Source organism: Scyliorhinus torazame, chromosome X (genome assembly GCF_047496885.1).
Source record: "Scyliorhinus torazame isolate Kashiwa2021f chromosome X, sScyTor2.1, whole genome shotgun sequence".
In the NCBI taxonomy this organism is placed as follows: domain Eukaryota; kingdom Metazoa; phylum Chordata; class Chondrichthyes; order Carcharhiniformes; family Scyliorhinidae; genus Scyliorhinus; species Scyliorhinus torazame.
The window spans coordinates 40,555,474-40,582,891 of record NC_092738.1 but is presented as its reverse complement, the minus strand read 5'-3'; the positions used below and the strand labels follow the sequence as shown (position 1 = coordinate 40,582,891).

General features: G+C 54.4%; 1 protein-coding gene across 1 annotated transcript in view; it reads left to right on the top strand.

The window, feature by feature from the left end:
- The window catches only part of LOC140405354 (solute carrier family 26 member 10-like), a 221,125-nt gene that overhangs the window by 54,427 nt on the left and 139,280 nt on the right, over positions 1 to 27,418 (top strand). The window contains 2 exon segments of the mRNA XM_072493662.1: positions 7,509 to 7,575; positions 20,845 to 21,024. Of these exon segments, the coding sequence (XP_072349763.1) occupies positions 7,509 to 7,575; positions 20,845 to 21,024 (247 nt within the window).

Below are 27,418 nucleotides of genomic sequence, written 5' to 3'. Positions count from 1 at the left end.
CTCCCTCAGTACTGACCCTCTGACAGTGCAGCACTCCCTCAGCACTGACCCTCTGACAGTGCGGCACTCCCTCAGTACTGACCCTCTGACAGTGCGGCACTCCCTCAGTTCTGACCCTCTGACAGTGCGGCACTCCCTCAGTACTGACCCTCTGACAGTGCGGCACTCCCTCAGTACTGACCCTCTGACAGTGCGGCACTCCCTCAGTACTGACCCTCTGACAGTGCGGCACTCCCTCAGTATTGACCCTCTGACTGTGCAGCACTCCCTCAGTACTGACTCTCTGACAGTGCAGCACTCCCTCAGTCCTGACCCTCTGACAGTGCGGCACTCCTTCAGTACTGACCCTCTGACAGTGCGGCACTCCCTCAGTACTGACCCTCTGACAGTGCGGCACTCTCTCAGTACTGACCCTCTGACAGTGCGGCACTCCCTCAGTACTGACCCTCTGACAGTGCGCCACTCCCTCAGTACTGACCCTCTGACGGTGCGGCACTCCCTCAGCACTGACCCTCTGACAGTGCAGCACTCACTCAGTACTGACCCTCCGACTGTGCAGCACTCCCTCAGTACTGACCCTCTGACAGTGCAGCACTCCCTCAGTACTGACCCTCTGACAGTGCGGCACTCCCTCAGTACTGACCCTCTGATAGTGCAGCACTCCCTCAGAACTGACCCTCTGACAGTGCAGCACTCCCTCAGTACTGACCCTCTGGCAGTGCGGCACTCCCTCAGTACTGACCATCTGACAGTGCGACACTCACTCAGTACTGACCCTCTGACAGTGTAGCACTCCCTCAGTACTGACCCTCTGACAGTGCAGCACTCCCTCAGTACTGACCCTCTGACAATGCGGCACTCCCTCAGTACTGACCCTCTGACAGTGCGGCGCTCCCTCAGTACTTACCCTCTGACAGTGCAGCACTCCCTCAGTACTGACCCTCTGACAGAGCGGCACTCCCTCAGTACTGACCCTCTGACAGTGCGGCACTCAATCAGTACTGACCCTCTGACAGTGCAGCACTCCCTCAGTACTGACCCTCTGACAGTGCAGCACTCCCTCAGTACCAACCCTCTGACAGTGCAGCACTCCCTCAGTACTGACCCTCTGACAGTGCGGCACTCCCTCAGTACAGACCATCTGACAGTGCAGCACTCCCTCAGTACTGACCCTCTGACAGTGCGGCGTTCCCTCAGTACTGACCCTCTGACAGTGCAGCACTCCCTCAGCACTGACCCTCTGACATTGCAGCACTCCCTCAGCACTGATCCTCTGACAGTGCAGCACTCCCTCAGTACTGACCCTCTGACAGTGCGGCACTCCCTCAGTACTGACCCTCTGACAGTGCCGCACTCCCTCAGCACTGACCCTCTGACAGTGCGGCACTCCCTCAGTACTGACCCTCTGACAGTGCAGCACTCCCTCAGTCCTGACCCTCTGACAGTGCGGCACTCCCTCAGTACTGACCCTCTGACAGTGCAGCACTCCCTCAGTACTGACCCTCTGACAGTGCGGCACTCCCTCAGTACTGACCCTCTGACAGTGCAGCACTCCCTCAGTACTGACCCTCTGACAGTGCGGCACTCCCTCAGTACTGACCCTCTGACAGTGCAGCATTCCCTCAGTACTGACCCTCTGACAGTGCAGCACTCCCTCAGTACTGACCCTCTGACAGTGCGGCACTCCCTCAGTACTGACCTTCTGACAGTGCGGCACACCCTCAGTACTGACACTCTGACAGTGCAGCACTCCCTCAGTACTGACCCTCTGACAGTGCAGCACTCCCTCAGTACTGACCCTCTGACAGTGCAGCACTCCCTCAGTACTGACCCTCTGACAGTGCAGCACTCCCTCAGTACTGACCCTCTGACAGTGCAGCACTCCCTCAGTACTGACCCTCTGACAGTGCGGCACACGCTCAGTACTGACACTCTGACAGTGCAGCACTCCCTCAGTACTGATCCTCTGACAGTGCGGCGCTCCCTCAGTACTGACCCTCTGACAGTGCGGCACTCCCTCAGTACTGACCCTCTAACAGTGCAGCACTCCCTCAGTACTGACCCTCCGACAGTGCAGCACTCCCTCAGTACTGACCCTCTGACAGTGCGGCACTCCCTCAGTACTGACCCTCTGACAGTGCAGCACTCCCTCAGTACTGACCCTCTGACAGTGCAGCACTCCCTCAGTACTGAACTACTGACAGTGCGGCACACCCTCAGTACTGACCCTCTGACTGTGCGATACTCCCTCAGTACTGACCCTCTGACAGTGCGATACTCCCTCAGTACTGACCCTCTGACAGTGCGGCACTCCCTCAGTGCTGACCCTCTGACAGTGCGCACTCCCTCAGTACTGACCCTCTGACAGTGCGGCACTCCCTCAGCACTGACTCTCTGACAGTGCAGCACTCCCTCAGTACTGACCCTCTGACAGTGCGGCACTCCCTCAGTACTGACCCTCTGACAGTGCAGCACTCCCTCAGTACTGACCCTCTGACAGTGCAGCACTCCCTCAGTACTGACCTTCAGACAGTGCAGCACTCCCTCAGTACTGACCCTCTGACAGTGCAGCACTCCCTCAGTACTGACCCTCTGACAGTGCAGCACTCCCTCAGTACTGACCCTCTGACAGTGCAGCACTCCCTCAGTACTGACCCTCTGACAGTGCGGCACTCCCTCCTCAGTACTGATCCTCTGACAATGCGGCACTCACTCAGTACTGACCCTCTGACAGTGCTGCACTCCCTCAGTACTGACCCTCTGACAGTGCAGCACTCCCTCAGTACTGACCCTCTGACAATGCGGCACTCCCTCAGTACTGACCCTCTGACAGTGCGGCGCTCCCTCAGTACTTACCCTCTGACAGTGCAGCACTCCCTCAGTACTGACCCTCTGACAGAGCGGCACTCCCTCAGTACTGACCCTCTGACAGTGCGGCACTCCCTCAGTACTGACCCTCTGACAGTGCAGCACTCCCTCAGTACTGACCCTCTGACAGTGCGGCACTCCCTCAGTACTGACCCTCTGACAGTGCGGCACTCCCTCAGTACTGACCCTCTGACAGTGCAGACACTCCCTCAGTACTGACCCTCTGACAGTGCGGCACTCCCTCAGTACTGACCCTCTGACAGTGCGGCGCTCCCTCAGTACTGACCCTCTGACAGTGCAGCACTCCCTCAGTACTGACCCTCTGACAGTGCAGCACTCCCTCAGTACTGACCCTCTGACAGTGCGGCACTCCCTCAGTACTGACCCTCTGACAGTGCGGCACTCCCTCAGTACTGACCCTCTGACAGTGCGGCACTCCCACAATACTGACCCTCTGACAGTGCGGCACTCCCTCAGTACTGACCCTCTGACAGTGCGTCACTCCCTCAGTACTGACCCTCTGACAGTGCGGCACTCCCTCAGTACTGACCCTCTGACTGTGCAGCACTCCCTCAGTACTGACCCTCTGACAGTGCAGCACACTCCCTCAGCACTGACCCTCTGACAGTGCGGCACTCCCTCAGTACTGACCCTCTGACAGTGCGGCACTCCCTCAGTACTGACCCTCTGACAGTGCGGCACTCCCTCAGTACTGACCCTCTGACAGTGCAGCACTCCCTCAGTACTGACCCTCTGACAGTGCGGCACTCCCTCAGTACTGACCCTCTGACAGTGCAGCACTCCCTCAGTACTGACCCTCTGACAGTGCGGCACTCCCTCAGTACTGACCCTCTGACAGTGCGGCACTCCCTCAGTACTGAACCCTCTGACAGTGCGGCACTCCCTCAGTACTGACCCTCTGACAGTGCAGCACTCCCTCAGTACTGACCCTCTGACAGTGCAGCATTCCCTCAGTACTGACCCTCTGACAGTGCAGCACTCCCTCAGTACTGACCCTCTGACAGTGCTGCACTCCCTCAGTACTGACCCTCTGACAGTGCGGCACACCCTCAGTACTGACACTCTGACAGTGCAGCACTCCCTCAGTACTGACCCTCTGACAGTGCGGCACACGCTCAGTACTGACACTCTGACAGTGCAGCACTCCCTCAGTACTGATCCTCTGACAGTGCGGCGCTCCCTCAGTACTGACCCTCTGACAGTGCGGCACTCCCTCAGTACTGACCCTCTAACAGTGCAGCACTCCCTCAGTATTGACCCTCCGACAGTGCAGCACTCCCTCAGTACTGACCCTCTGACAGTGCGGCACACCCTCAGTACTGACCTTCTGACAGTGCAGCACTCCCTCAGTACTGACCCTCTGACAGTGCGGCACTCCCTCAGTACTGACCCTCTGACAGTGCAGCACTCCCTCAGTACTGACCCTCTGACAGTGCAGCACTCCCTCAGTACTGAACTACTGACAGTGCGGCACACCCTCAGTACTGACCCTCTGACTGTGCGATACTCCCTCAGTACTGACCCTCTGACAGTGCGATACTCCCTCAGTACTGACCCTCTGACAGTGCGGCACTCCCTCAGTGCTGACCCTCTGACAGTGCGCACTCCCTCAGTACTGACCCTCTGACAGTGCGGCACTCCCTCAGCACTGACTCTCTGACAGTGCAGCACTCCCTCAGTACTGACCCTCTGACAGTGCGGCACTCCCTCAGTACTGACCCTCTGACAGTGCAGCACTCCCTCAGTACTGACCCTCTGACAGTGCAGCACTCCCTCAGTACTGACCCTCTGACAGTGCAGCACTCCCTCAGTACTGACCCTCTGACAGTGCGGCACTCCCTCAGTACTGACCCTCTGACAATGCGGCACTCACTCAGTACTGACCCTCTGACAGTGCAGCACTCCCTCAGTACTGACCCTCTGACAGTGCAGCACTCCCTCAGTACTGACCCTCTGACAATGCGGCACTCCCTCAGTACTGACCCTCTGACAGTGCGGCACTCCCTCAGTACTGACCCTCCGACAGAGCGGCACTCCCTCAGTACTGACCCTCTGACAGTGCGGCAGTCCCTCAGTACTGACCCTCTGACAGTGCAGCACTCCCTCAGTACTGACCCTCTGACAGTGCGGCACTCCCTCAGTACTGACCCTCTGACAGTGCGGCACTCCCTCAGTACTGACCCTCTGACAGTGCAGCACTCCCTCAGTACTGACCCTCTGACAGTGCGGCACTCCCTCAGTACTGACCCTCTGACAGTGCGGCGCTCCCTCAGTACTGACCCTCTGACAGTGCAGCACTCCCTCAGTACTGACCCTCTGACAGTGCAGCACTCCCTCAGTACTGACCCTCTGACAGTGCGGCACTCCCTCAGTACTGACCCTCTGACAGTGCGGCACTCCCTCAGTACTGACCCTCTGACAGTGCGGCACTCCCACAATACTGACCCTCTGACAGTGTAGCACTCCCTCAGTACTGACCCTCTGACAGTGCAGCACTCCCTCAGTACTGACCCTCTGACAGTGCGGCACTCCCTCAGTACTGACCCTCTGACAGTGCGGCACTCCCTCAGTACTGACCCTCTGACAGTGCAGCACTCCCTCAGTACTGACCCTCTGACAGTGCAGCACTCCCTCAGTACTGACCCTCTGACAGTGCGGCACTCCCTCAGTACTGACCCTCTGACAGTGCGGCACTCCCTCAGTACTGACCCCCTGACAGTGCAGCACTCCCTCAGTACTGACACTCTGACAGTGCGGCATTCCCTCAGTACTGACCCTCTGACAGTGCGGCACTCCCTCAGTACTGACCCTCTGACAGTGCGGCACTCCCACAATACTGACCCTCTGACAGTGTAGCACTCCCTCAGTACTGACCCTCTGACAGTGCGGCACTCCCTCAGTACTGACCCTCTGACAGAGTACTGACCCTCTGACAGTGCGGCGCTCCCTCAGTACTGACCCTCTGACAGAGTACTGACCCTCTGACAGTGCGGCACTCCCTCAGTACTGACCCTCTGACAGTGTAGCACTCCCTCAGTACTGACCCTCTGACAGTGCGGCACTCCCTCAGTACTGACCCTCTGACAGTGCAGCACTCCCTCAGTACTGACCCTCTGACAGTGCGGCACTCCCTCAGTACTGACCCTCTGACAGTGCGGCACTCCCTCAGTACTGACCCTCTGACAGTGCGGCACTCCCTCAGTACTGACCCTCTGACAGTGCGGCACTCCCTCAGTACTGACCCTCTGACAGTGCAGCTCTCCCTCAATACTGACCCTGAACGGGTCAGCTGAAATTATGTGCTCAAGTGTCTTGAACACAATAACCTCCAAGTTTAGAGAGGAGGGTGTTGCTGTATTTTGTCACTTGAGGCATGGAGAGGAAATCAGCTTTGCCTTAATCTGTGACGCATTGACTAAAACATTGGATTCTAATGGACTGCAATGATGAATATCGCAAAGGGGATAATAAATGCAAGCCATCTGAAATGAAAACACCCATTTAGCCGTAGTTTCCCAATGAATCAATGGTAAATGTGAAGAATAAGTAGGTCAATAAATGCATGAGGTTATGATTTGAATCAGAAACATTATCAGTTGTTTTCCACTTCATGGTTCAATATCCCCAGTACGAGGAGCGAGGGTCAAAGGCTAACGTCACGAGATGAGCATAGTCCGTGAATCACCGGCAATGGCTTCTCTTCCTGTTCCCGCACCCTTACCTCTGGTGTCCCTCCCCCCCAAGGATCTATCGCTGACCCCCTCCTATTTCACATCGACGTGCTGTCCCTCAGCGACATCATCGGAAAGCACAGCGTTAGTTTTCACACTGAGGACAGCCAGCTCGACCTCACCCCCACCTCTCTCGCCTCCTCCGCTGTCTCGAAATGAGCCGACTGCTTGTCCCACACCCAGTACCGGATGAGCAGGAATTCCCCCCAATTAAATACTGGGAAGGCTGAAGCCATTGTTTTCAGTCCCTGCTCCAAACTCCATTCCCTAACTACCGACTCCATCCCTCGCCATGGCAACAGACTGAGACTAAACCAGTCTGTTGGCAAAGGTGCGCGAGAAATATAAATTGTTGTTGTTACTTCAGATGAAGCGTTAAATTAAGGTGCTGTCTAGGTTCTCAGGGGAGCGTTCGACTTCCCATACTGCAAAGAACACCAGCTCCGTTCTGGTTAATATTTATCCCTCAAAAACGTATTGGGGAGAAGGCAGGAGAATGTTGATGAGAAAATATAAGCCATGATTGAATGGCGGAGCAGACTCGATGGGCCGAGTGGCCTAATTCTGCGCCTCTGTCTTATGGTCTCATGGTCTGAACAAATACAACGCAAACATGTGATCTGGTCACAATCACAAGCCTGTTTCTGGGATCTTGCTGTGCACAAAATGGCTGCCGTGTTTCCTACATCACAGCAGGGACCACCCTTCCAAAAAGTGCTTCATTGGCTGTAAAGGTCGGGCAGAAAAGCCAGATCGAGCAGGCCCAAACCCCCAGAGAGAATCTTTGGCCCCTGCATTACTAAAGGTTAAAGCCGGGGTGCTGTTGGTGAAGGTTACGACTCAGGAAACATCCACTGCTAACCTTTCTGACTTGGCTTTGTGTTCCAGAGCTGGCTGTTCCGTGCTGGGCCGAGCTTCAAATACAGAGATATACAAGCCGGTGGAGGGCAGCCTGGTAAGTTCTAAGTTACAGGACTGTAGTGTAAGGGCTGTGATAGCAGACATGCCAGACGCAGCAGTGTCTGCATTGGGAGGAGACCGTGTGGATAAACCGCAGACGTCAGCACAGTTCCATCCCGCCTTTGTGAAGAGAATAATGTTTAAGCAGCAGAAATGATTGAGTTTTGCCCCCTCCATTTTGCCTCCTGTCCTGAATTGCATCTTACTGGTGGACAGACTCACAGGTCCTGGCAATCCTTTGGTACCTCATCAAAATGGCCATTTATCACAAATAACCCTGAATAGTGACCATACATAAAAACTAGAAGCAGGAGTAGGCCATTCGACCCTTCGAACCTGTTACACCATTCAATATGATCATGGATGAGATGCTCTATCTCAACACCAGGGGCGAAATTCTCCGGTATCGGCGCGATGTCCGCCGACTGGCGCCAAAAACGGCGCAAATCAGTCGGGCATCGCGCCGCCCCAAAGGTGCGGAATGCTCCGCATCTTTGGGGGCCGAGCCCCAACCCTAAGGGGCTAGGTCGGCGCCGGAGGAATTTCCGCCCCGCCAGCTGGCGCGGAAATGACATCTCCGGGCGGTGCATGCGCGGGAGCCTCAGCGGCCGCTGACAGTTTCCCATGCATGCGCAGTGGAGGGAGTCTCTTCCGCCTCCGCCATGGTGGAGACCGTGGTGAAGGCGGAAGGGAAAGAGTGCCCCCACGGCACAGGCCCGTCCGCGGATCGGTGGGCCCCGATCGCGGGCCAGGCCACCGTGGGGGCACCCCCGCGGGGCCAGATCGCCCCGCGCCCCCCCCCAGGACCCCGGAGCCCGCCCACGCCGCCTTGTCCCACCGGTAAGAGAGGTGGTTAATCCATGCCGGCGGGACAGGCATTCCAGCAGCGGGACTTCGGCCATCACGGGCCGGAGAATCGCCGGGGGGGGGGGGGCCCGCCAACCGGCGCGGAGCGATTCCCGCCCCCGCCGAATATCCGGTGCCGGAGAATTCGGCAACCGGCGGGGGCGGGAATCACGCCAGCCCCCGGCGATTCTCCGACCCGGCGGGGGGTCAGAGAATCTCGCCCCATATTCCCGTTCTCTCCCCATACCCCTTGATGTTAAAGCTGATGTCTCAACCAGGAATTGAACACGGGCCTCCCACTTGTCAGGCTAGAATTCTACCACCCAACCACCGATGCTCCCCGCTCCCCCTCCCCCACCCCCACCCCACTCCCCCTTCCCCCACCCCCTTCCTCCCCCCACCCCCTTCCTCCCCCCACCCCGCTCCCCCACCCTGCTCCTCCTCCCCCCCTCCCCCTCCACCACCCCCTCCCCCTTCCCCCCACCTCCTCCTCTCCCCCACCCCCCTCCCCATTCCCGCCACCTCCCGCTCTCCCCCCACACCGCTCCCCCACCCCCCACCCCGCTCCCCATTCCCCCCACCTCCCCCTCTCCCCCACCACGCTCCCCACCCCACTCCCCATTCCCCCCACCTCCCCCACACTGCTCTCCCTCCCCCACCCATCCACCACGCTCCCCATTCCCCCCACCTCCCCCAACCCGCTCCCCATTCCCCCCACCTCCCCCAGCTCCCCCCACCCCACTACCCCTCCCCATTACCCCCACCCCGCTCCCTCTTCCCCCCACCTCCCACTCTCCCCACCCCGCTCCCCCACCCCCTCCCCCTTCCCCCCTCTCCCCCCACCCCGCTCCCCCACCCCCTCCCCCTTCCCCCCACGTCCCCTTCTCCCCCACCCCGCTCCCCCACCCCACTCCCCATTCCCCCCACCTCCTCCTCTCCCCCCACCCCCCTCCCCATTCCCGCCACCTCCCGCTCTCCCCCCCACACCGCTCCCCCACCCCCCACCCCGCTCCCCATTCCCCCCACCTCCCCCTCTCCCCCACCACGCTCCCCCACCCCACTACCCATTTCCCCACCTCCCCCCACACTGCTCTCCCTCCCCACCCATCCACCACGCTCCCCATTCCCCCCACCTCCCCCAACCCGCTCCCCATTCCCCCCACCTCCCCCATCTCCCCCCACCCCACTCCCCCTCCCCATTCCCCCCCACCCCGCTCCCTCTTCCCCCCACCTCCCACTCTCCCCACCCCGCTCACCCACCCCGCCCTCCCACCCCGCTCCCCATTCCCCCCAGCTCCCCCACTCCACCCCATTCCCCCCAGCTCCCCCACCCCACTCAGCCCTCCCCACCCACCCCCGCTCCCCCCTTCCCCACACTGCTCCCCTCCCCCACCCTGCTCCCCCCCTATCACCCTACACCCCTCCCTATCTCTGCAACCTCCTTCAGCCCCTGCAACCCTCCCTATCTCTGTAGCCTCCTCCAGCCCCCCTACAACCCTCCCTATCTCTGTAACTTCCTCCAGCCCCCTACACCCCTCCCTATCTCTGTAACCTCCTACAGCCCCCTACACCCCTCCCTATCTCTGTAACCTCCTCCAGCCCCCTAAACCCTCCCTTTTCTCTGTAACCTCCTCCAGTCCCCTACACCCCTCCCTATCTCTGTAACCTCCTCCAGCCCCTACACCCCTCCCTATCTCTGTAACCTCCTCCAGCCCCTACAACCCTCCCTATCTCTGTAACCTCCTCCAGCCCCCTACAACCCTCCCTATCTCTGTGACCTCCTCCAATCCCCCTACACCCCTCCCTATCTCTGTAACCTCCTTCAAACCCTTTAACCCTCCCAATCCAGCCCCCTACACCCCTCCCTATCGCTGTAACCTCCTCCAGTCTCTACACCCCCTCCCTATCTCTGTGACCTCCTCCAGCCCCCTACAACCCTCCCTATCTCTGAAACCTCATCCAGCCCCCTACATCCCTCCCTATCTCTGTGACCTCCTCCAGTCCCTACACCCCCTCCCTATCTCTGTAACCTCCTCCAGCCCCTACACCCCTCCCTATCGCTGTAACCTCCTCCAGCCCCCTACAACCCTCCCTATCTCTGTGACCTCCTCCAGCCCCCTACAACCCTCACAATCTCTGGAACCTCATTCAGCTCCCTACAACCCTCCCTATCTCTGAAACCTCCTCCAGCCCCCTACACCCCTCCCTATCTCTGTAACCTCCTCCAGCCCCTACAACCCTCCTTATCTCTGTAACCTCCTCCAGTCCCCACAACCCTCCCTATCTCTGTAACCTCCTCCAGCCCCCACAACCCTCCCTATCTCTGTAACCTCCTCCAGCCCCCACAACCCTCCCTATCTCTGTAACCTCCTCCAGCCCCCACAACCCTCCCTATCTCTGTAACCTCCTCCAACCCCCTACAACCTTCCCTATCTCTGTGACCTCCTCCAGCCCCCTCCACCCCTCCCAAACTCTGTAACCTCATCCAGCCCCCTACATCCCTCCCTATCTCTGTAACCTCCTCCAGCCCCCTACAACCCTCCCTATCTCTGTAACCTCCTCCAGCCCCCTACATCCCTCCCTATCTCTGTAACCTCCTCCAGTCCCTACACCCCCTCCCTATCTCTGTAACCTCCTCCAGCCCCCACAAGCCTCCCTATCTCTGTAACCTCCTCCAGCCCCCACAAACTTCCCTATCTCTGTAACCTCCTCCAGCCCCCACAGCCCTCCCTATCTCTGTAACCTTCTCCAGCCCCCACAACCCTCCCCATCTCTGTAACCTCCTCCAGCCCCTACAACCCTCCCTATCTCTGTAACCTCCTCCAGCCCCCACAACCCTCCCTATCTCTGTAACCTCCCCCAGCCCCCTACAACCCTCCATATCTCTGTAACCTCCTCCAACCCCCTACACCCCTCCCTATCTCTGTAACATCCTCCAGCCCCTACACCCCTCCCTATCTCTGTAACCTCCTCCAGCCCCCTACACCCCTCCCTGTCTCTGTAACCTCCTCCATCCCCTAAACCCTCCCTATCTCTGTAACCTCCTCCAGCCCCTACACCCCTCCCTATCGCTGTAACCTCCTCCAGCCCCTACACCCCTCCCTATCTCTGTAACCTCCTCCAGCCCCTACAACCCTCCCTATCTCTGTAACCTCCTCCAGCCCCCCTACAAGCCTCCCTATATCTGTAACCTCCTCCAGCCCCGACACCCCTCCCTATCTCTGTAACCTCCTCCAGCCCCCTACAACCCTCCCTATCTCTGCAACCTCCACCAGTCTCCCTACACCCCTCCCTATCCCTGTAACCACCTCCAGCCCCCTACAACCCTCCCTATCTCTGTAACCTCCTCCAGCCCCCTACAACCCCCCTAATTCTGTAACCTCCTCCAGCGCCCTACAACCCTCCCTGTCTCTGTAACCTCCTCCAGCCCCCTACAACCCTCCCTATCTCTGTACCCTCCTCCAGCCCCCTACACCCCTCCCTATCTCTGTAACCTCCTCCAGCCCCTCTACACCCCTCCCTATCTCTGTAACCTCCTCCAGCCCCCACAACCCTCCCTATCTCTGTAACCTCCTCCAGACCCCACAACCCTCCCTGTCTCTGTAACCTCCTCCAGCCCCTACACCCCTCCCTATCTCTGTAACCTCCTCCAGCCCCCACAACCCTCCCTATCTCTGTAACCTCCTCCAGCCCCCACAACCCTCCCTATCTCTGTAACCTCCTCCAGCCCTCACAAACCTCCCTATCTCTGTAACCTCCTCCAGCCCCCTACACTACTCCCTATCTCTGTAACCTCCTCCAGCCTCCTACAACCCTCCCTATCTCTGTAACCTCCCCCAGCCCTCTACAACCCTCCCTACCTCTGTAACCTCCTCCAACCCCCTACACCCCTCTCTATCTCTGTAACCTCCTCCAGCCCCTACACCCCTCCCTATCGCTGTAACCTCCTCCAGCCCCTACACCCCTCCCTATCTCTGTAACCTCCTCCAGCTCCCTACAACACTCCCTATCCCTGTAACCCCCTCCAGCTCCTACACCCCTCCCTATCTCTGTAACTTCCTCCAGCCCCCTACACCCCTCCCTATCTCTGTAACCTCCTCCAGCCCCTACACCCCTCCCTATCGCTGTAACCTCCTCCAGCCCCTACACCCCTCCCTATCTCTGTCACCTCCTCCAGCCCCTACAACCCTCCCTATCTCTGTAACCTCCTCCAGCCCCCCTACAACCCTCCCTATATCTGTAACCTCCTCCAGCCCCGACACCCCTCCCTATCTCTGTAACCTCCTCCAGCCCCCTACAACCCTCCCTATCTCTGCAACCTCCTCCAGTCCACCTACACCCCTCCCTATCCCTGTAACCACCGCCAGCCCCCTACAACCCTCCCTATCTCTGTAACCTCCTCCAGCCCCTACACCTCTCCCTATCGCTGTAACCTCCTCCAGCCCCTACACCCCTCCGTATCTCTGTAACCTCCTCCAGCCCCTACACCCCTCCCTATCTCTGTAACCTCCTCCAGCCCCTTACACCCCTCCCTATCTCTGTAACCTCCTCCAGCCCCCTACACCCCTCTCTGTCTCTGTAACCTCCTCCAGCCCCTACACCCCTCCCTATCGCTGTAACCTCCTCCAGCCCCTACACCCCTCCCTATCTCTGTAACCTCCTCCAGCTCCCTACAACACTCCCTATCTCTGTAACCCCCTCCAGCTCCTACACCCCTCCCTATCTCTGTAACTTCCTCCAGCCCCTACTCCCCTCCCTATCTCTGTAACCTCCTCCAGCCTCTACATCCCTCCCTATCGCTGTAACCTCCTCCAGCCCCTACACCCCTCCCTATCTCTGTAACCTCCTCCAGCCCCTACAACCCTCCCTATCTCTGTAACCTCCTCCAGCCCCCCTACAACCCTCCCTATCTCTGCAACCTCCTCCAGTCCCCCTACACCCCTCCCTATCCCTGTAACCACCTCCAGCCCCCTACAACCCTCCCTATCTCTGTAACCTCCTCCAGCCCCCTACAACCCTCCCTATCTCTGTAACCTCCTCCAGCCCCTACACCTCTCCCTATCGCTGTAACCTCCTCCAGCCCCTACACCCCTCCGTATCTCTGTAACCTCCTCCAGCCCCTACACCCCTCCCTATTTCTGTAACCTCCTCCAGCCCCTACACCCCTCCCTATCGCTGTAACCTCCTCCAGCCCCTACACCCCTCCCTATCTCTGTAACCTCCTCCAGCCCCTACAACCCTCCCTATCTCTGTAACCTCCTCCAGCCCCCCTACAACCCTCCCTATATCTGTAACCTCCTCCAGCCCCGACACCCCTCTCTATCTCTGTAACCTCCTCCAGCCCCCTACAACCCTCCCTATCTCTGCAACCTCCTCCAGTCCCCCTACACCCCTCCCTATCCCTGTAACCACCTCCAGCCCCCTACAACCCTCCCTATCTCTGTAACCTCCTCCAGCCCCCTACACCTCTCCCTATCTCTGTAACCTCCTCCAGCCCCTACACCCCTCCCTATCTCTGTAACCTCCTCAAGCTCCCTACACCCTCCCTATCTCTGTAACCTCCTCCAGCCCCCCTGCACCCCTCCCTATCTCTGTAACCTTCTCCAGCCCTTACACCCCTCCCTATCTCTGTAACCTCCTCCAGCCCACTACACCCCTCCCTATCTCTGTAACCTCCTCCAGCCCCCTACAACCCTCCCTATCTCTGCAACCTCCTCCAGTCCCCCTACACCCCTCTCTATCCCTGTAACCACCTCCAGCCCCCTACAACCCTCCCTATCTCTGTAACCTCCTCCAGCCCCCTACAACCCTCCCTATCGCTGTAACCTCCTCCAGCACCTACACCCCTCCCTATCTCTGTAACCTCCTCCAGCACCTACACCCCTCCCTATCTCTGTAACCTCCTCCAGTCCCCTACACCCCTCCCTATCTCTGTAACCTCCTCCAGCCCCCCTACACCCCTCCCTATCTCTGTAACCTCCTCCAGCCCCCTACATCCCTGCCTATCTCTGTAACCTCCAACCCCGACACCCCTCCCTATCTCTGTAACCTCCTCCAGCTCACACACCCCTCCAATTCCGGCCTCTTGAGCATTCCCGATTTTAATTGCTCCGCCATTGGCCGCTGTGCCGTCCCTAAAATCTCCGTCGCCCTCTCTACCTCACTTTCCAACTTTCAAACACTCCTTAAAACCAACCTTATTGACCAAGAGTTTGGTCACCTGACCTAATGTCGCCTGATGAGGCTCATGGTCAGGGGCGGGATTCTCCGGTCCCCGAGCCGTGTATTTCTCGGCTGCGCGCCATTCGCTGGCGGCAGGATTCTCTACTCACGCTGCTTGTCAATGTGATTTCCCATTGAAGTCACCCCACGCTTCCGGGAAACCCTTGTGCGGGCGTGTGCTGCCGGTGGGAACAGGGAATCGCAACGGGCGGAGAATTCCGGCAATGTTTTTGGTTGGTAGTCACTCCCAGAATGCACCTTAGAACCTTGACTATATTCGACGTGTTTTATAATTAGAAATGTTGTTGTTGGACTTCCGGGTGTGGCGATGACCAGCTGAGTCGCACGTTTCGGCAGCTCCCTGTGAAACGGACTTTTGGGCTCTTGATAGGAGCCCCAACGGCAATTTTGACGGCTAAAAACACTGTGCGGTAAACCAGAAGGGAATCCCCCCTGGATACGGATGGAAAAAGGAGGAGAGAGTGGCCAGATTGCAGTGGATCCTTTAGAACAGCGGCAAGGAAGGCAAGCAAAAACCAAGATGGCGTCGGAAGGTGGCAGTTTAACATGGGGCCCTGAACAACAAGAGTTCTTGAAATGCTATGTGGAAGAACTCAAAAAGGAAATGAAGAAAGAGCTGTTGGCCCCGATACTACAGGCGATCGAAGGGCTAAAGGAGGAACAAAAGACCCAGGAGCGGGAGCTTCGGGTCGTGAAGGCAAAGGCAGCCGAGAATGAGGACGATATACAGGGCCTGGTGGTGAAGACGGAGATGCATGAGGCACATCAGAAACGATGTGTGGAAAGGTTGGAGGCACTGGAAAACAACGCAAGGAGGAACAACCTGAGGATTCTTGGTCTTCCTGAAGGTGTGGAGGGAGCGGACATCGGGGCATATGTGAGCACGATGCTGCACTCGTTAATGGGAGCGGAGGCCCCGGCGGGTCCGTTGGAGGTGGAGGGAGCATACCGAGTGATGGCGCGAGGACCGAGAGCAGGAGAAATTCCCAGGGCCATAGTGGTGAGATTCCTCCGTTTTAAGGATAGAGAAATGGTCCTTAGATGGGCGAAGAAAACTCGGAGCAGTAAATGGGAGAACGCGGTGATCCGCGTTTATCAAGACTGGAGTGCGGAGGTGGCGAGAAGGAGGGCGAGCTTTAATCGGGCCAAGGCGGTGCTTCATAAAAAGAAGATAAAATTTGGAATGCTGCAACCGGCAAGACTGTGGGTCACATATCGAGGGAGGCACCACTACTTTGAGACGGCGGATGAAGCGTGGACTTTTATTGTGGAAGAAAAACTGGAATGAGCGGGTTATTAAAAAGAACTTTCGAACAAAGTGGTGGGGCGAATGTGGGGGGCAAAGAGGGGTTTTATGTACTAATCCTGCGATGTGGTAACTTTTCTCTCTCCCACAGGTGGTGATGGGGGAGGAGGGGAGGTGGAGGAGATGGGGCGTTGGCCATTGGGGGCGGGGCCAAGGGAGAAGCGCGGGCTTGGTTCCCGCGCTATGATAATCATGGCGGGAATAGAGAAGCAGGAAGGAGGGGGCGTCGCACGGTGCGAGCCGAGGTCACGGGGGGAAGCCGAGGTCGGCCAGAGTTTGCTGACTTCTGGGAGCAACATGGGGGGAGTAATTACGCTAGCGGAGGATCTAGCGGGGGGGGGGTGGGAGGAGGGAATTACTGGGTTGCTGCTGCTGGGGAGAGGGGGGAGCTGGTATGGGAGGGGATGGGCGGGGGGGCACCGCCTGGGGGAGATACAGCTGCGTGGGAACCGGGTGAGGAGCTGGAAAAAGGTGATGGCTAATCGACAAGGGGGGGGGGTAGGAAGCCCCCCAACTCGGCTGATCACGTGGAACGTGAGAGGGCTGAACGGGCCGATAAAGAGGGCACGGGTACTCGCACACCTTAAGAAACTTAAGGCAGATGTGGTTATGTTACAGGAAACGCACCTGAAACTGATAGACCAGGTTAGGCTACGCAAAGGATGGGTGGGGCAGGTGTTCCATTCGGGGCTAGATGCGAAAAACAGGGGGGTGGCTATATTAGTGGGGAAGCGGGTAATGTTCGAGGCAAAGACTATAGTGGCGGATAGCGGGGGCAGATACGTGATGGTGAGTGGCAAACTACAGGGGGAGACGGTGGTTTTGGTAAACGTATATGCCCCGAACTGGGATGATGCCAATTTTATGAGGCGGATGCTAGGACGCATTCCGGACCTAGAGATGGGAAAGCTGATAATGGGGGGAGATTTTAATACGGTGTTGGAACCAGGGCTGGATAGGTCGAAGTCCAGGACTCGAAGGAGGCCGGCAGCAGCCAAGGTACTTAAAGATTTTATGGAGCAGGTGGGAGGTGTAGACCCGTGGAGATTTAGCAGACCTAGGAGTAAGGAGTTCTCGTTTTTCTCCTATGTCCATAAAGTCTACTCGCGAATAGACTTTTTTGTGCTGGGAAGGGCGTTGATCCCGAAGGTGAGGGGAACGGAGTATACGGCTATAGCCATTTCGGATCACGCTCCACACTGGGTGGACTTAGAGATAGGGGAGGAAACAGGAGGGCGCCCACCCTGGAGAATGGACATGGGACTAATGGAAGATGAGGGGGGGTGTCTAAGGGTGAGGGGGTGCATTGAAAAGTACTTGGAACTCAATGATAATGGGGAGGTCCAGGTGGGAGTGGTCTGGGAGGCGTTGAAGGCGGTGGTTAGAGGGGAGCTGATATCAATAAGGGCACATAAAGGGAAGCAGGAGAGTAAGGAACGGGAGCGGTTGCTGCAAGAACTTTTGAGGGTGGACAGACAATATGCGGAAGCACCGGAGGAGGGACTGTACAGGGAAAGGCAAAGGCTACATGTAGAATTTGACTTGCTGACTACGGGCACTGCAGAGGCACAATGGAGGAAGGCACAGGGTGTACAGTACGAATATGGGGAGAAGGCGAGCAGGTTGCTGGCACACCAATTGAGGAAAAGGGGAGCAGCGAGGGAAATAGGGGGAGTGAGGGATGAGGAAGGAGAGATGGAGCGGGGAGCGGAGAGAGTGAATGGAGTGTTCAAGACATTTTATAAAAAATTATATGAAGCTCAACCCCCGGATGGGAGGGAGAGAATGATGGGCTTCTTGGATCGGCTGGAATTTCCCAAGGTGGAAGAGCAGGAAAGGGTGGGACTGGGAGCACAGATCGAGGTAGAAGAAGTGGTGAAAGGAATTAGGAGCATGCAGGAGGGAAAGGCCCCGGGACCGGATGGATTCCCAGTCAAATTCTATAGAAAATATGTGGACTTGCTCGCCCCGGTACTGACGAGGACCTTTAATGAGGCAAAGGAAAGGGGACAACTGCCCCCGACTATGTCTGAAGCAACGATATCGCTTCTCTTAAAGAAGGAAAAGGACCCGCTACAATGCGGGTCCTATAGACCTATTTCCCTCCTAAATGTAGATGCCAAGGTCCTGGCCAAGGTAATGGCAATGAGAATAGAGGAATGTGTCCCGGGGGTGGTCCACGAGGACCAAACTGGGTTTGTGAAGGGGAGACAGCTGAACACGAATATACGGAGGTTGTTAGGGGTAATGATGATGGCCCCACCAGAGGGAGAAACGGAGATAGTAGTGGCGATGGATGCCGAGAAAGCATTTGATAGAGTGGAGTGGGATTATTTGTGGGAGGTGTTGAGGAGATTTGGTTTTGGAGAGGGGTATGTTAGATGGGTGCAGCTGTTGTATAGGGCCCCAGTGGCGAGCGTGGTCACGAATGGACGGGGATCTGCATATTTTCGGCTCCATAGAGGGACAAGGCAGGGATGCCCTCTGTCCCCATTATTGTTTGCACAGGCGATTGAGCCCCTGGCGATAGCGTTGAGGGGTTCCAAGAAGTGGAGGGGAGTACTTAGGGGAGGAGAAGAGCACCGGGTATCTTTGTATGCGGACGATTTGCTACTATACGTGGCGGACCCGGCGGAGGGGATGCCAGAAATAATGCGGATACTTGGGGAGTTTGGGGATTTTTCAGGGTATAAATTGAACATGGGGAAAAGTGAGTTGTTTGTGGTGCATCCAGGGGAGCAGAGTAGAGAAATAGAGGACCTACCGTTGAGGAAGGTAACAAGGGACTTTCGTTACCTGGGGATCCAGATAGCTAAGAATTGGGGCACATTGCATAGGTTAAATTTAACGCGGTTGGTGGAACAGATGGAGGAGGATTTCAAGAGATGGGATATGGTATCCCTGTCAATGGCAGGGAGGGTGCAGGCGGTTAAGATGGTGGTCCTCCCGAGATTCCTCTTTGTGTTTCAGTGCCTCCCGGTGGTGATCACGAAGGCTTTTTTTAAAAGGATTGAAAAGAGCATCATGGGTTTTGTGTGGGCCGGGAAGACCCCGAGAGTGAGGAAGGGATTCTTACAGCGTAGCAGGGATAGGGGGGGGCTGGCACTTCCGAGCCTAAGTGAGTATTATTGGGCCGCTAATATTTCAATGGTGAGTAAGTGGATGGGAGAGGAGGAGGGAGCGGCGTGGAAGAGATTAGAGAGGGCGTCCTGTAGGGGGACTAGCCTACAGGCTATGGTGACAGCCCCATTGCCGTTCTCACCGAGGAACTACACCACAAGCCCGGTGGTGGTGGCTACACTGAAGATTTGGGGACAGTGGAGACGGCATAGGGGAAAGACTGGAGCCTTGGGGGGGTCCCCGATAAGAAACAACCATAGGTTTGCCCCGGGGGGAATGGATGGGGGATATGGAATGTGGCAAAGAGCAGGAATAACGCAACTGAAAGATCTGTTTGTGGATGGGAAGTTCGCGAGTCTGGGAGCGCTGACCGAGAAATATGGGTTGCCCCAAGGAAATGCATTCAGGTATATGCAACTGAGGGCTTTTGCGAGGCAACAGGTGAGGGAATTCCCGCAGCTTCCGACACAAGAGGTGCAGGACAGAGTGATCTCAAAGACATGGGTGGGGGATGGTAAGGTGTCAGATATATATAGGGAAATGAGGGACGAAGGGGAGACTATGGTAGATGAACTAAAAGGGAAATGGGAAGAAGAGCTGGGGGAGGAGATCGAGGAGGGGCTGTGGGCAGATGCCCTAAGCAGGGTAAACTCGTCGTCCTCGTGTGCCAGGCTAAGCCTGATTCAGTTTAAGGTATTACACAGGGCACATATGACTGGAGCACGGCTCAGTAAATTTTTTGGGGTGGAGGATAGGTGTGCGAGGTGCTCGAGAAGCCCAGCGAATCATACCCATATGTTTTGGTCATGCCCGGCACTACAGAGGTTTTGGATGGGGGTGACAAAGGTGCTTTCAAAAGTAGTAGGAGTCCGGGTCGAACCAAGCTGGGGGTTGGCTATATTTGGGGTTGCACAAGAGCCGGGAGTGCAGGAGGCGAGAGAGGCCGATGTTTTGGCCTTTGCGTCCCTAGTAGCCCGGCGCAGAATATTGCTAATGTGGAAAGAAGCCAAGCCCCCGGGGGTGGAGAGCTGGATAAATGACATGGCAGGGTTTATAAAGCTAGAGCGGATTAAGTTCGTCCTAAGGGGGTCGGCTCAAGGGTTCACCAGGCGGTGGCAACCGTTCGTCGAATACCTCGCAGAAAGATAGACGGAATGGGAAAAAGAAGGCAGCAGCAGCAGCCCAGGATCGGGTGGGGGGGGGGGGGGGGGGGGGGTGGTTGGGGGAGGAGGAACCAGAAGGACTCTCAGGGTTGTTAATATATACTGTATAGTATGTATAGGTCGTTGCTACAGATAATTATATATCGGACTGTTAAATTATATTTTTGGAGAGTGTTACTTGTGACAAGGCAGTTGCCAATTAGGGCTAGTTTTCATTTTTGTTATTTATTATTTATTCATTTTTTGTTTATAAAATAGGTCATTGTTATTTGTGTTGTTATAATATTGTGTAAAGGATGCACAATGTACTGTGTTGGTTGACCAAAAATTTTCAATAAAATATTTAATAAAAAAAAAGAAATGTTGTTACGGAACATGGCTAATAATTGGCTTCTATTAACGTCAATGGATTTTGGTGGGGGGGGGGCGGTGTAAGGTCATTTCCACTTTCATTATTGCATCTTCCTTCTTGTTCCCCAGTCCGTGGATGTAAACATGTATCTCGTCCTCTTTTGTTGCTTAAGGCGTCTGCTTCGTGAATGTCGATTCGATCTCACCTACTCCAGCCCTTCTTATTCCATTCCAGTGCCATGAAATTCCCGGCCTGAAGATATTAGCTTACAACGCTCCCATTTATTATGGAAACAAAAACTTCTTCCAGGATACCATGGCCAAGTTGATTGGATTGAGCCCAGACAAGATCAAAAAGAGGGAAAAGAAAAAGAAAGTCCTGCACAGCATCAGCAAAATGACCGTTGCCACAATCGTACGTCTGCTTAAATTCACTATTGTATGTGTGTATGTGCATTTGATTCTTTTGTATCTGGATGTTTGTGGGGTTGTGTGTGTGTGTTCTACATGGGTTTGTGTGTGTTGTACATGGGTTTGTGTGTGTGTGTTGTGCATGGGGTTGTGTGTGAACACAGAACATAGAACATTACAGCGCAGTACAGGCCCTTCGGCCCTCGATGTTGCGCCGACCTGTGAAACCACTCTAAAGTCCATCTACACTATTCCCTTATTGTCCATATGTCTATCCAATGACCATTTGAATGCCCTTAGTGTTGGCGAGTCCATTACTGTTGCAGGCAGGGCATTCCACGCCCTTACTACTCTCTGAGTAAAGAACCTACCTCTGACATCTGTCTTCTATCTATCTCCCCTCAATTTAAAGCTATGTCCCCTCGTGCTAGACATCACCATCCGAGGAAAAAGGCTCTCACTGTCCACCCTATCCAATCCTCTGATCATCTTGCATGCCTCTATTAAGTCACCTCTTAACCTTCTTCTCTCTAACGAAAACAGCCTCAAGTCCCTCAGCCTTTCCTCATAAGATCTTCCCTCCATACCAGGCAACATTCTGGTAAATCTCCTCTGCACCCTTTCCAATGCTTCCACATCCTTCCTAGAATGCGGCGACCAGAATTGGACGCAATACTCCAAATGCGGCCGCACCAGAGTTTTGTACAGCTGCAACATGACCTCATGGCTCCGAAACTCAATCCCTCTACCAATAAAAACTAACACACCGTACGCCTTCTTAACAGCCCTCTCAACCTGGGTGGCAACTTTCAGGGATCTATGTACATGGACACCGAGATCTCTCTGCTCATCCACACTGCCAAGAATCTTACCATTAGCCCAGTACTCTGTCCTCCTGTTATTCCTTCCAAAATGAATCACCTCTCACTTTTCTGCATTAAACTCCATTTGCCACCTCTCAGCCCAGCGCTGCAGCTTATCTATGTCCCTCTGTAACTTGTAACAACCTTCCGCACTGTCCACAACTCCACCGACTTTAGTGTCATCTGCAAATTTACTCACCCATCCCTTTACGCCCTCCTCCAGGTCATTTATAAAAATGACAAACAGCAGTGGCCCCAAAACAGATCCTTGTGGTACACCACTAGTAACTGGACTCCAGTCTGAACATTTCCCATCAACCACCACCCTTTGTCTTCTTCCAGCTAGCCAATTTCTGATCCAAACTGCTAAATCACCCTGAATCCCATGCCTCCGTATTTTCTGCAGTAGCCTACCGTGGGGAACCTTATCAAACGCTTTACTGAAATCCATATACACCACATCAACTGCTTTACCCTCATCCACCTGTTTGGTCACCTTCTCAAAGAACTCAATAAGGTTTGTGAGGCACGACCTACCCTTTACAAAACCGTGTTGACTATCTCTAATCAAATTATTCCTTTCCAGGTGATTATACATCCTATCTCTTATAAACCTTTCCAAGACTTTACCCACAACAGAATTAAGGCTCACTGGTCTATAGTTACCGGGGTTGTCTCTACTCCCCTTCTTGAACAAGGGGACAACATTTGCTATCCTCCAGTCTTCTGGCACTATTCCTGTAGACAAAGATGACTTGAAGATCAAAGCCAAAGGTTCAGCAATCTCCTCCCTAGCTTCCCAGAGAATCCTAGGATAAATCCCATCCGACCCAGGGGACTAATCTATTGCCACACTTTCCAAAATTGCTAACACCTCCTCCTTATGAACCTCAAGCCCTTCTAGTCTAGTAGCCTGAATCTCAGTATTCTCCTCGACAACATTGTCTGTGTGTGTTGTACATGGGTTTGTGTGTGTGTATTGTACATGGGGTTGTGTATGTGTATGTTGTACATGGGGTTGTGTATGTGCATGTTGTACATGGGTTTGTGTGTGTTGTACATGGGTTTGTGTGTGTGCGTGTGTTGTACATGGGGTTGTGTGTATGTTGTACATGAGGTTGTGTGTGTTGTACATGGGTTTGTGTGTGTGTATGTTGTACATGGGGTTGTGTGTGTGTTGTATATGGGTTTGTGTGTGTGCGTTGTACATGGGGTTGTGTGTGTATGTTGTACATGGGTTTGTGTGTGTTGTACATGGGATTGTGTGTGTGCGTCTGTTGTACATGGGGTTGTGTGTATGTTGTACATGAGGTTGTGTGTGTTGTACATGGGGTTGTGTGTGTATGTTGTACATGGGGTTGTGTGTGTATGTTGTACATGGGGTTGTGTGTGTGTGTTGTACATGGGGTTGTGTGTGTGCGTTGTACATGGGTTTGTGTGTGTGCGTTGTACATGGGGTTGTGTGTGTGTATGTTGTACATGGGGTTGTGTGTGTGTATGTTGTACATGGGGTTGTGTGTGTGTGTTGTACATGGGGTTGTGTGTGTATGTTGTACATGGGGTTGTGTGTGTGTGTTGTACATGGGGTTGTGTGTGTGCGTTGTACATGGGTTTGTGTGTGCGTCTGTTGTACATGGGGTTGTGTGTATGTTGTACATGAGGTTGTGTGTGTTGTACATGGGGTTGTGTGTGTGCATTATACATGGGTTTGTGTGTGTGTATGTTGTACATGGGGTTGTGTGTGTGTGTTGTATATGGGTTTGTGTGTGTGTGTTGTATATGGGGTTGTGTGTGTGTTGTATATGGGGTTGTGTGTGTGTGTTGTACATGGGGTTGTGTGTGTGTTGTATATGGGTTTGTGTGTGTGTGTTGTATATGGGGTTGTGTGTGTGTTGTATATGGGGTTGTGTGTGTGTGTTGTACATGGGGTTGTGTGTGTGTGTTGTACATGGGTTTGTGTGTGTGTGTTGTACATGGGGTTGTGTGTGTGTTGTACATGGGGTTGTGTGTGTGTTGTATATGGGGTTGTGTGTGTATGTTGCATATGGGGTTGTGTGTGTGTTGTATATGGGGTTGTGTGTGTGTTGTACATGGGGTTGTGTGTGTGTTGTATATGGGGTTGTGTGTGTGTGCTGTACATGGGGTTGTGTGTGTGTGTTGTACATGGGTTTGTGTGTGTGTTGTATATGGGGTTGTGTGTGTATGTTGTATATGGGGTTGTGTGTGTGTTGTATATGGGGTTGTGTGTGTGTGTTGTAAATGGGGTTGTGTGTGTGCGTTGTACATGGGTTTGTGTGTGTGTGTTGTACATGGGGTTGTGTGTGTGTTGTATATGGGGTTGTGTGTGTGTTGTATATGGGGTTGTGTGTGTATGTTGTACATGGGGTTGTGTGTGTGTTGTATATGGGGTTGTGTGTGTGTGTTGTATATGGGGTTGTGTGTGTGCGTTGTACATGGGTTTGTGTGTGTGTGTTGTACATGGGGTTGTGTGTGTGCGTTGTACATGGGTTTGTGTGTGTGTGTTGTACATGGAGTGGACAATGTGGCTGGATCGTTTTTCATGCCAAAGGGCATAACTTTGAATTGGTATCTACCATCTGGAGTCACAAAAGCTGAAATCTCCTTCGCCCTTTCGGATGTAGGTACCTGCCCCCAATTTGTTATGGGCCAGGGTTCAGAGAACCCCAAAGTGTATCATGGAGTTCACCTGACCCACAACTTTTAATAGATTGTGGTATGGGGAGCACACGGCCCACTCTACAGGTGTGATGCAACATAGAGTGAAGAGTATTTTTAAACAAAAAACATGTTTATTCTATGAAACCAGTTAACATTTTATAAACACACAGTAAACAGTTTATCAACTACCAACCCTGATCACCCCCCAAAAGATACAGTACTCGATAGATAACCCTTCATAACTTCCCAAACAACATCCATAAGTTAAACCCTTTCTAACAAAGACAGCAGGTTTAAATTCTCTACAGAAACAGGCATCACTTCGAAATTATCAAGTGATTTCGAGACATTCTTTAGATTGCAGAGAGAGAGATCATAGCATCTTCTTGCTGTGAATGCAGCTCTCCAACTCTGAAAACTAAACTAAACACACTGCAGCTGCCAGCTCAAAGCTTCACCCACACTGACATCACTGCAGCTATTTGATAAACACCTATTTCTTAAAGGTACACCCATCTGACAGTGAGTGAGAGAGCGAGTGCGTGGGTGAGAGAGAGAGAGTGTGTGGGTGAGATAGAGAGAGTGTATGGATGAGAGAGAGAGTGTGTGGGTGAGAGAGAGAGAGTGTGTGTGGGTGAGAGAGAGAGTGTGTGGGTGAGAGAGAGAGTGTGTCTGTGGGTGAGAGAGAGAGTGTGTGTGTGGGTGAGAGAGAGAGTGTGTGTGTGTGGGTGAGAGAGAGAGTGTGTATGGATGTGAGAGAGAGTGTGTGGGTGAGAGAGAGAGAGTGTGTGGGTGAGAGAGAAAGTGTGTGTGTGTGGGTGAGAGAGAGAGTGTGTGGGTGAGAGAGAGAGTGTGTGGGTGAGAGAGAGAGTGTGTGGGTGAGAGAGTGTGTGGGTGAGAGAGAGAGTGTGTGGGTGAGAGAGAGAGTGTGTGGGTGAGAGAGGGAGTGTGTGGGTGAGAGAGAGAGTGTGTGTGTGGGTGAGAGAGAGAGTGTGTGTGTGGGTGTGAGAGAGAGTGTGTGTGGGTGAGAGAGAGAGAGAGAGAGTGTGTGTGGGTGAGAGAGAGAGAGAGTGTGTGTGTGGGTGAGAGAGAGAGAGAGTGTGTGTGTGGGTGAGAGAGAGAGTGTGTGTGTGGGTGAGAGAGAGAGTGTGTGTGCGGGTGAGAGAGAGAGTGTGTGTGTGGGTGAGAGAGAGAGTGTGTGTGTGGGTGACAGAGAGAGTGTGTGGGTGAGAGAGAGAGAGTGTGTGTGTGGGTGAGAGAGAGAGTGTGTGTGTGTGAGAGAGAGAGTGTGTGTGTGTGAGAGAGATAGTGTGTCTGAATGATTTTTGGGTGTGTCTGAGTGTGTGTGTGCCTTATCAAAGTTCCAGAAAACATTTAAGCAAATATGCAAAAAGGTCCCACCCTTAATTCCACACAGGTTCAGCCAATGATGAATTACCCGACATAATCAAAATCTTTCAGCAGTAACTCAATGGAATCAAAATAATTCATGGCAGATAGCTAGATTTTCATCGCTATAACAGAAAAACAAACGATGGAATGCAACACTTTATTATGGGTTGGATACAGCTCCCTCTACACTGCCCCATCAAACACTCCCAGGACAGGTACAGCACGGGGTTAGATACAGAGTAAAGCTCCCTGTACACTGTCCCCATCAAACACTCCCAGGACAGGTACAGCACGGGGTTAGATACAGAGTAAAGCTCCCTGTACACTGTCCCCATCAAACACTCCCAGGACAGGTACAGCACGGGGTTAGATACAGAGTAAAGCTCCCTGTACACTGTCCCCATCAAACACTCCCAGGACAGGTACAGCACGGGGTTAGATACAGAGTAAAGCTCCCTCTACACTGTACCCATCAAACATTCCCAGGACAGGTACAGCACGGGGTTAGATACAGAGTAAAGCTCCCTCTACACTGTCCCCATCAAACACTCCCAGGACAGGTACAGCACGGGGTTAGATACAGAGTAAAGCTCCCTCTGCACTGTCCCCATCAAACACTCCCAGGACAGGTACAGCACGGGGTTAGATACAGAGTAAAGCTCCCTCTACACTGTCCCCATCAAACATTCCCAGGACAGGTACAGCACGGGGTTAGATACAGAGTAAAGCTCCCTCTACACTGTCCCCATCAAACATTCCCAGGACAGGTACAGCACGGGGTTAGATACAGAGTAAAGCTCCCTCTACACTGTCCCCCTCAAACACTTCCAGGACAGGTACAGCACGGGGTTAGATACAGAGTAAAGCTCCCTCTACACTGTCCCCATCAAACACTCCCTGGACAGGTACAGCACGGGGTTAGATACAGAGTAAAGCTCCCTCTACACTGTCCCCATCAAACACTCCCAGGACAGGTACAGCACGGGGTTAGATACAGAGTAAAGCTCCCTCTACACTGTCCCCATCAAACACTCCCAGGACAGGTACAGCATGGGGTTAGATACAGAGTAAAGCTCCCTCTACACTGTCCCCCTTAAACACTCCCAGGACAGGTACAGCACGGGGTTAGATACAGAGTAAAGCTCCCTCTACACTATCCTCATCAAACACTCCCAGGACAGGTACAGCACGGGGTTAGATACAGAGTAAAGCTCCCTCTACACTGTCCCCATCAATCACTCCCAGGACAGGTACAGCACGGGGTTAGATACAGAGTAAAGCTCCCTCTACACTGTCCCCATCAAACACTCCCAGGACAGGTACAGCACGGGGTTAGATACAGAGTAAAGCTCCCTCTACTCTGTCCCCATCAAACACTCCCAGGACAGGTACAGCGCGGGGTTAGATACAGAGTAAAGCTCCCTCGACACATCCCCATCAAACACTCCCAGGACAGGTACAGCA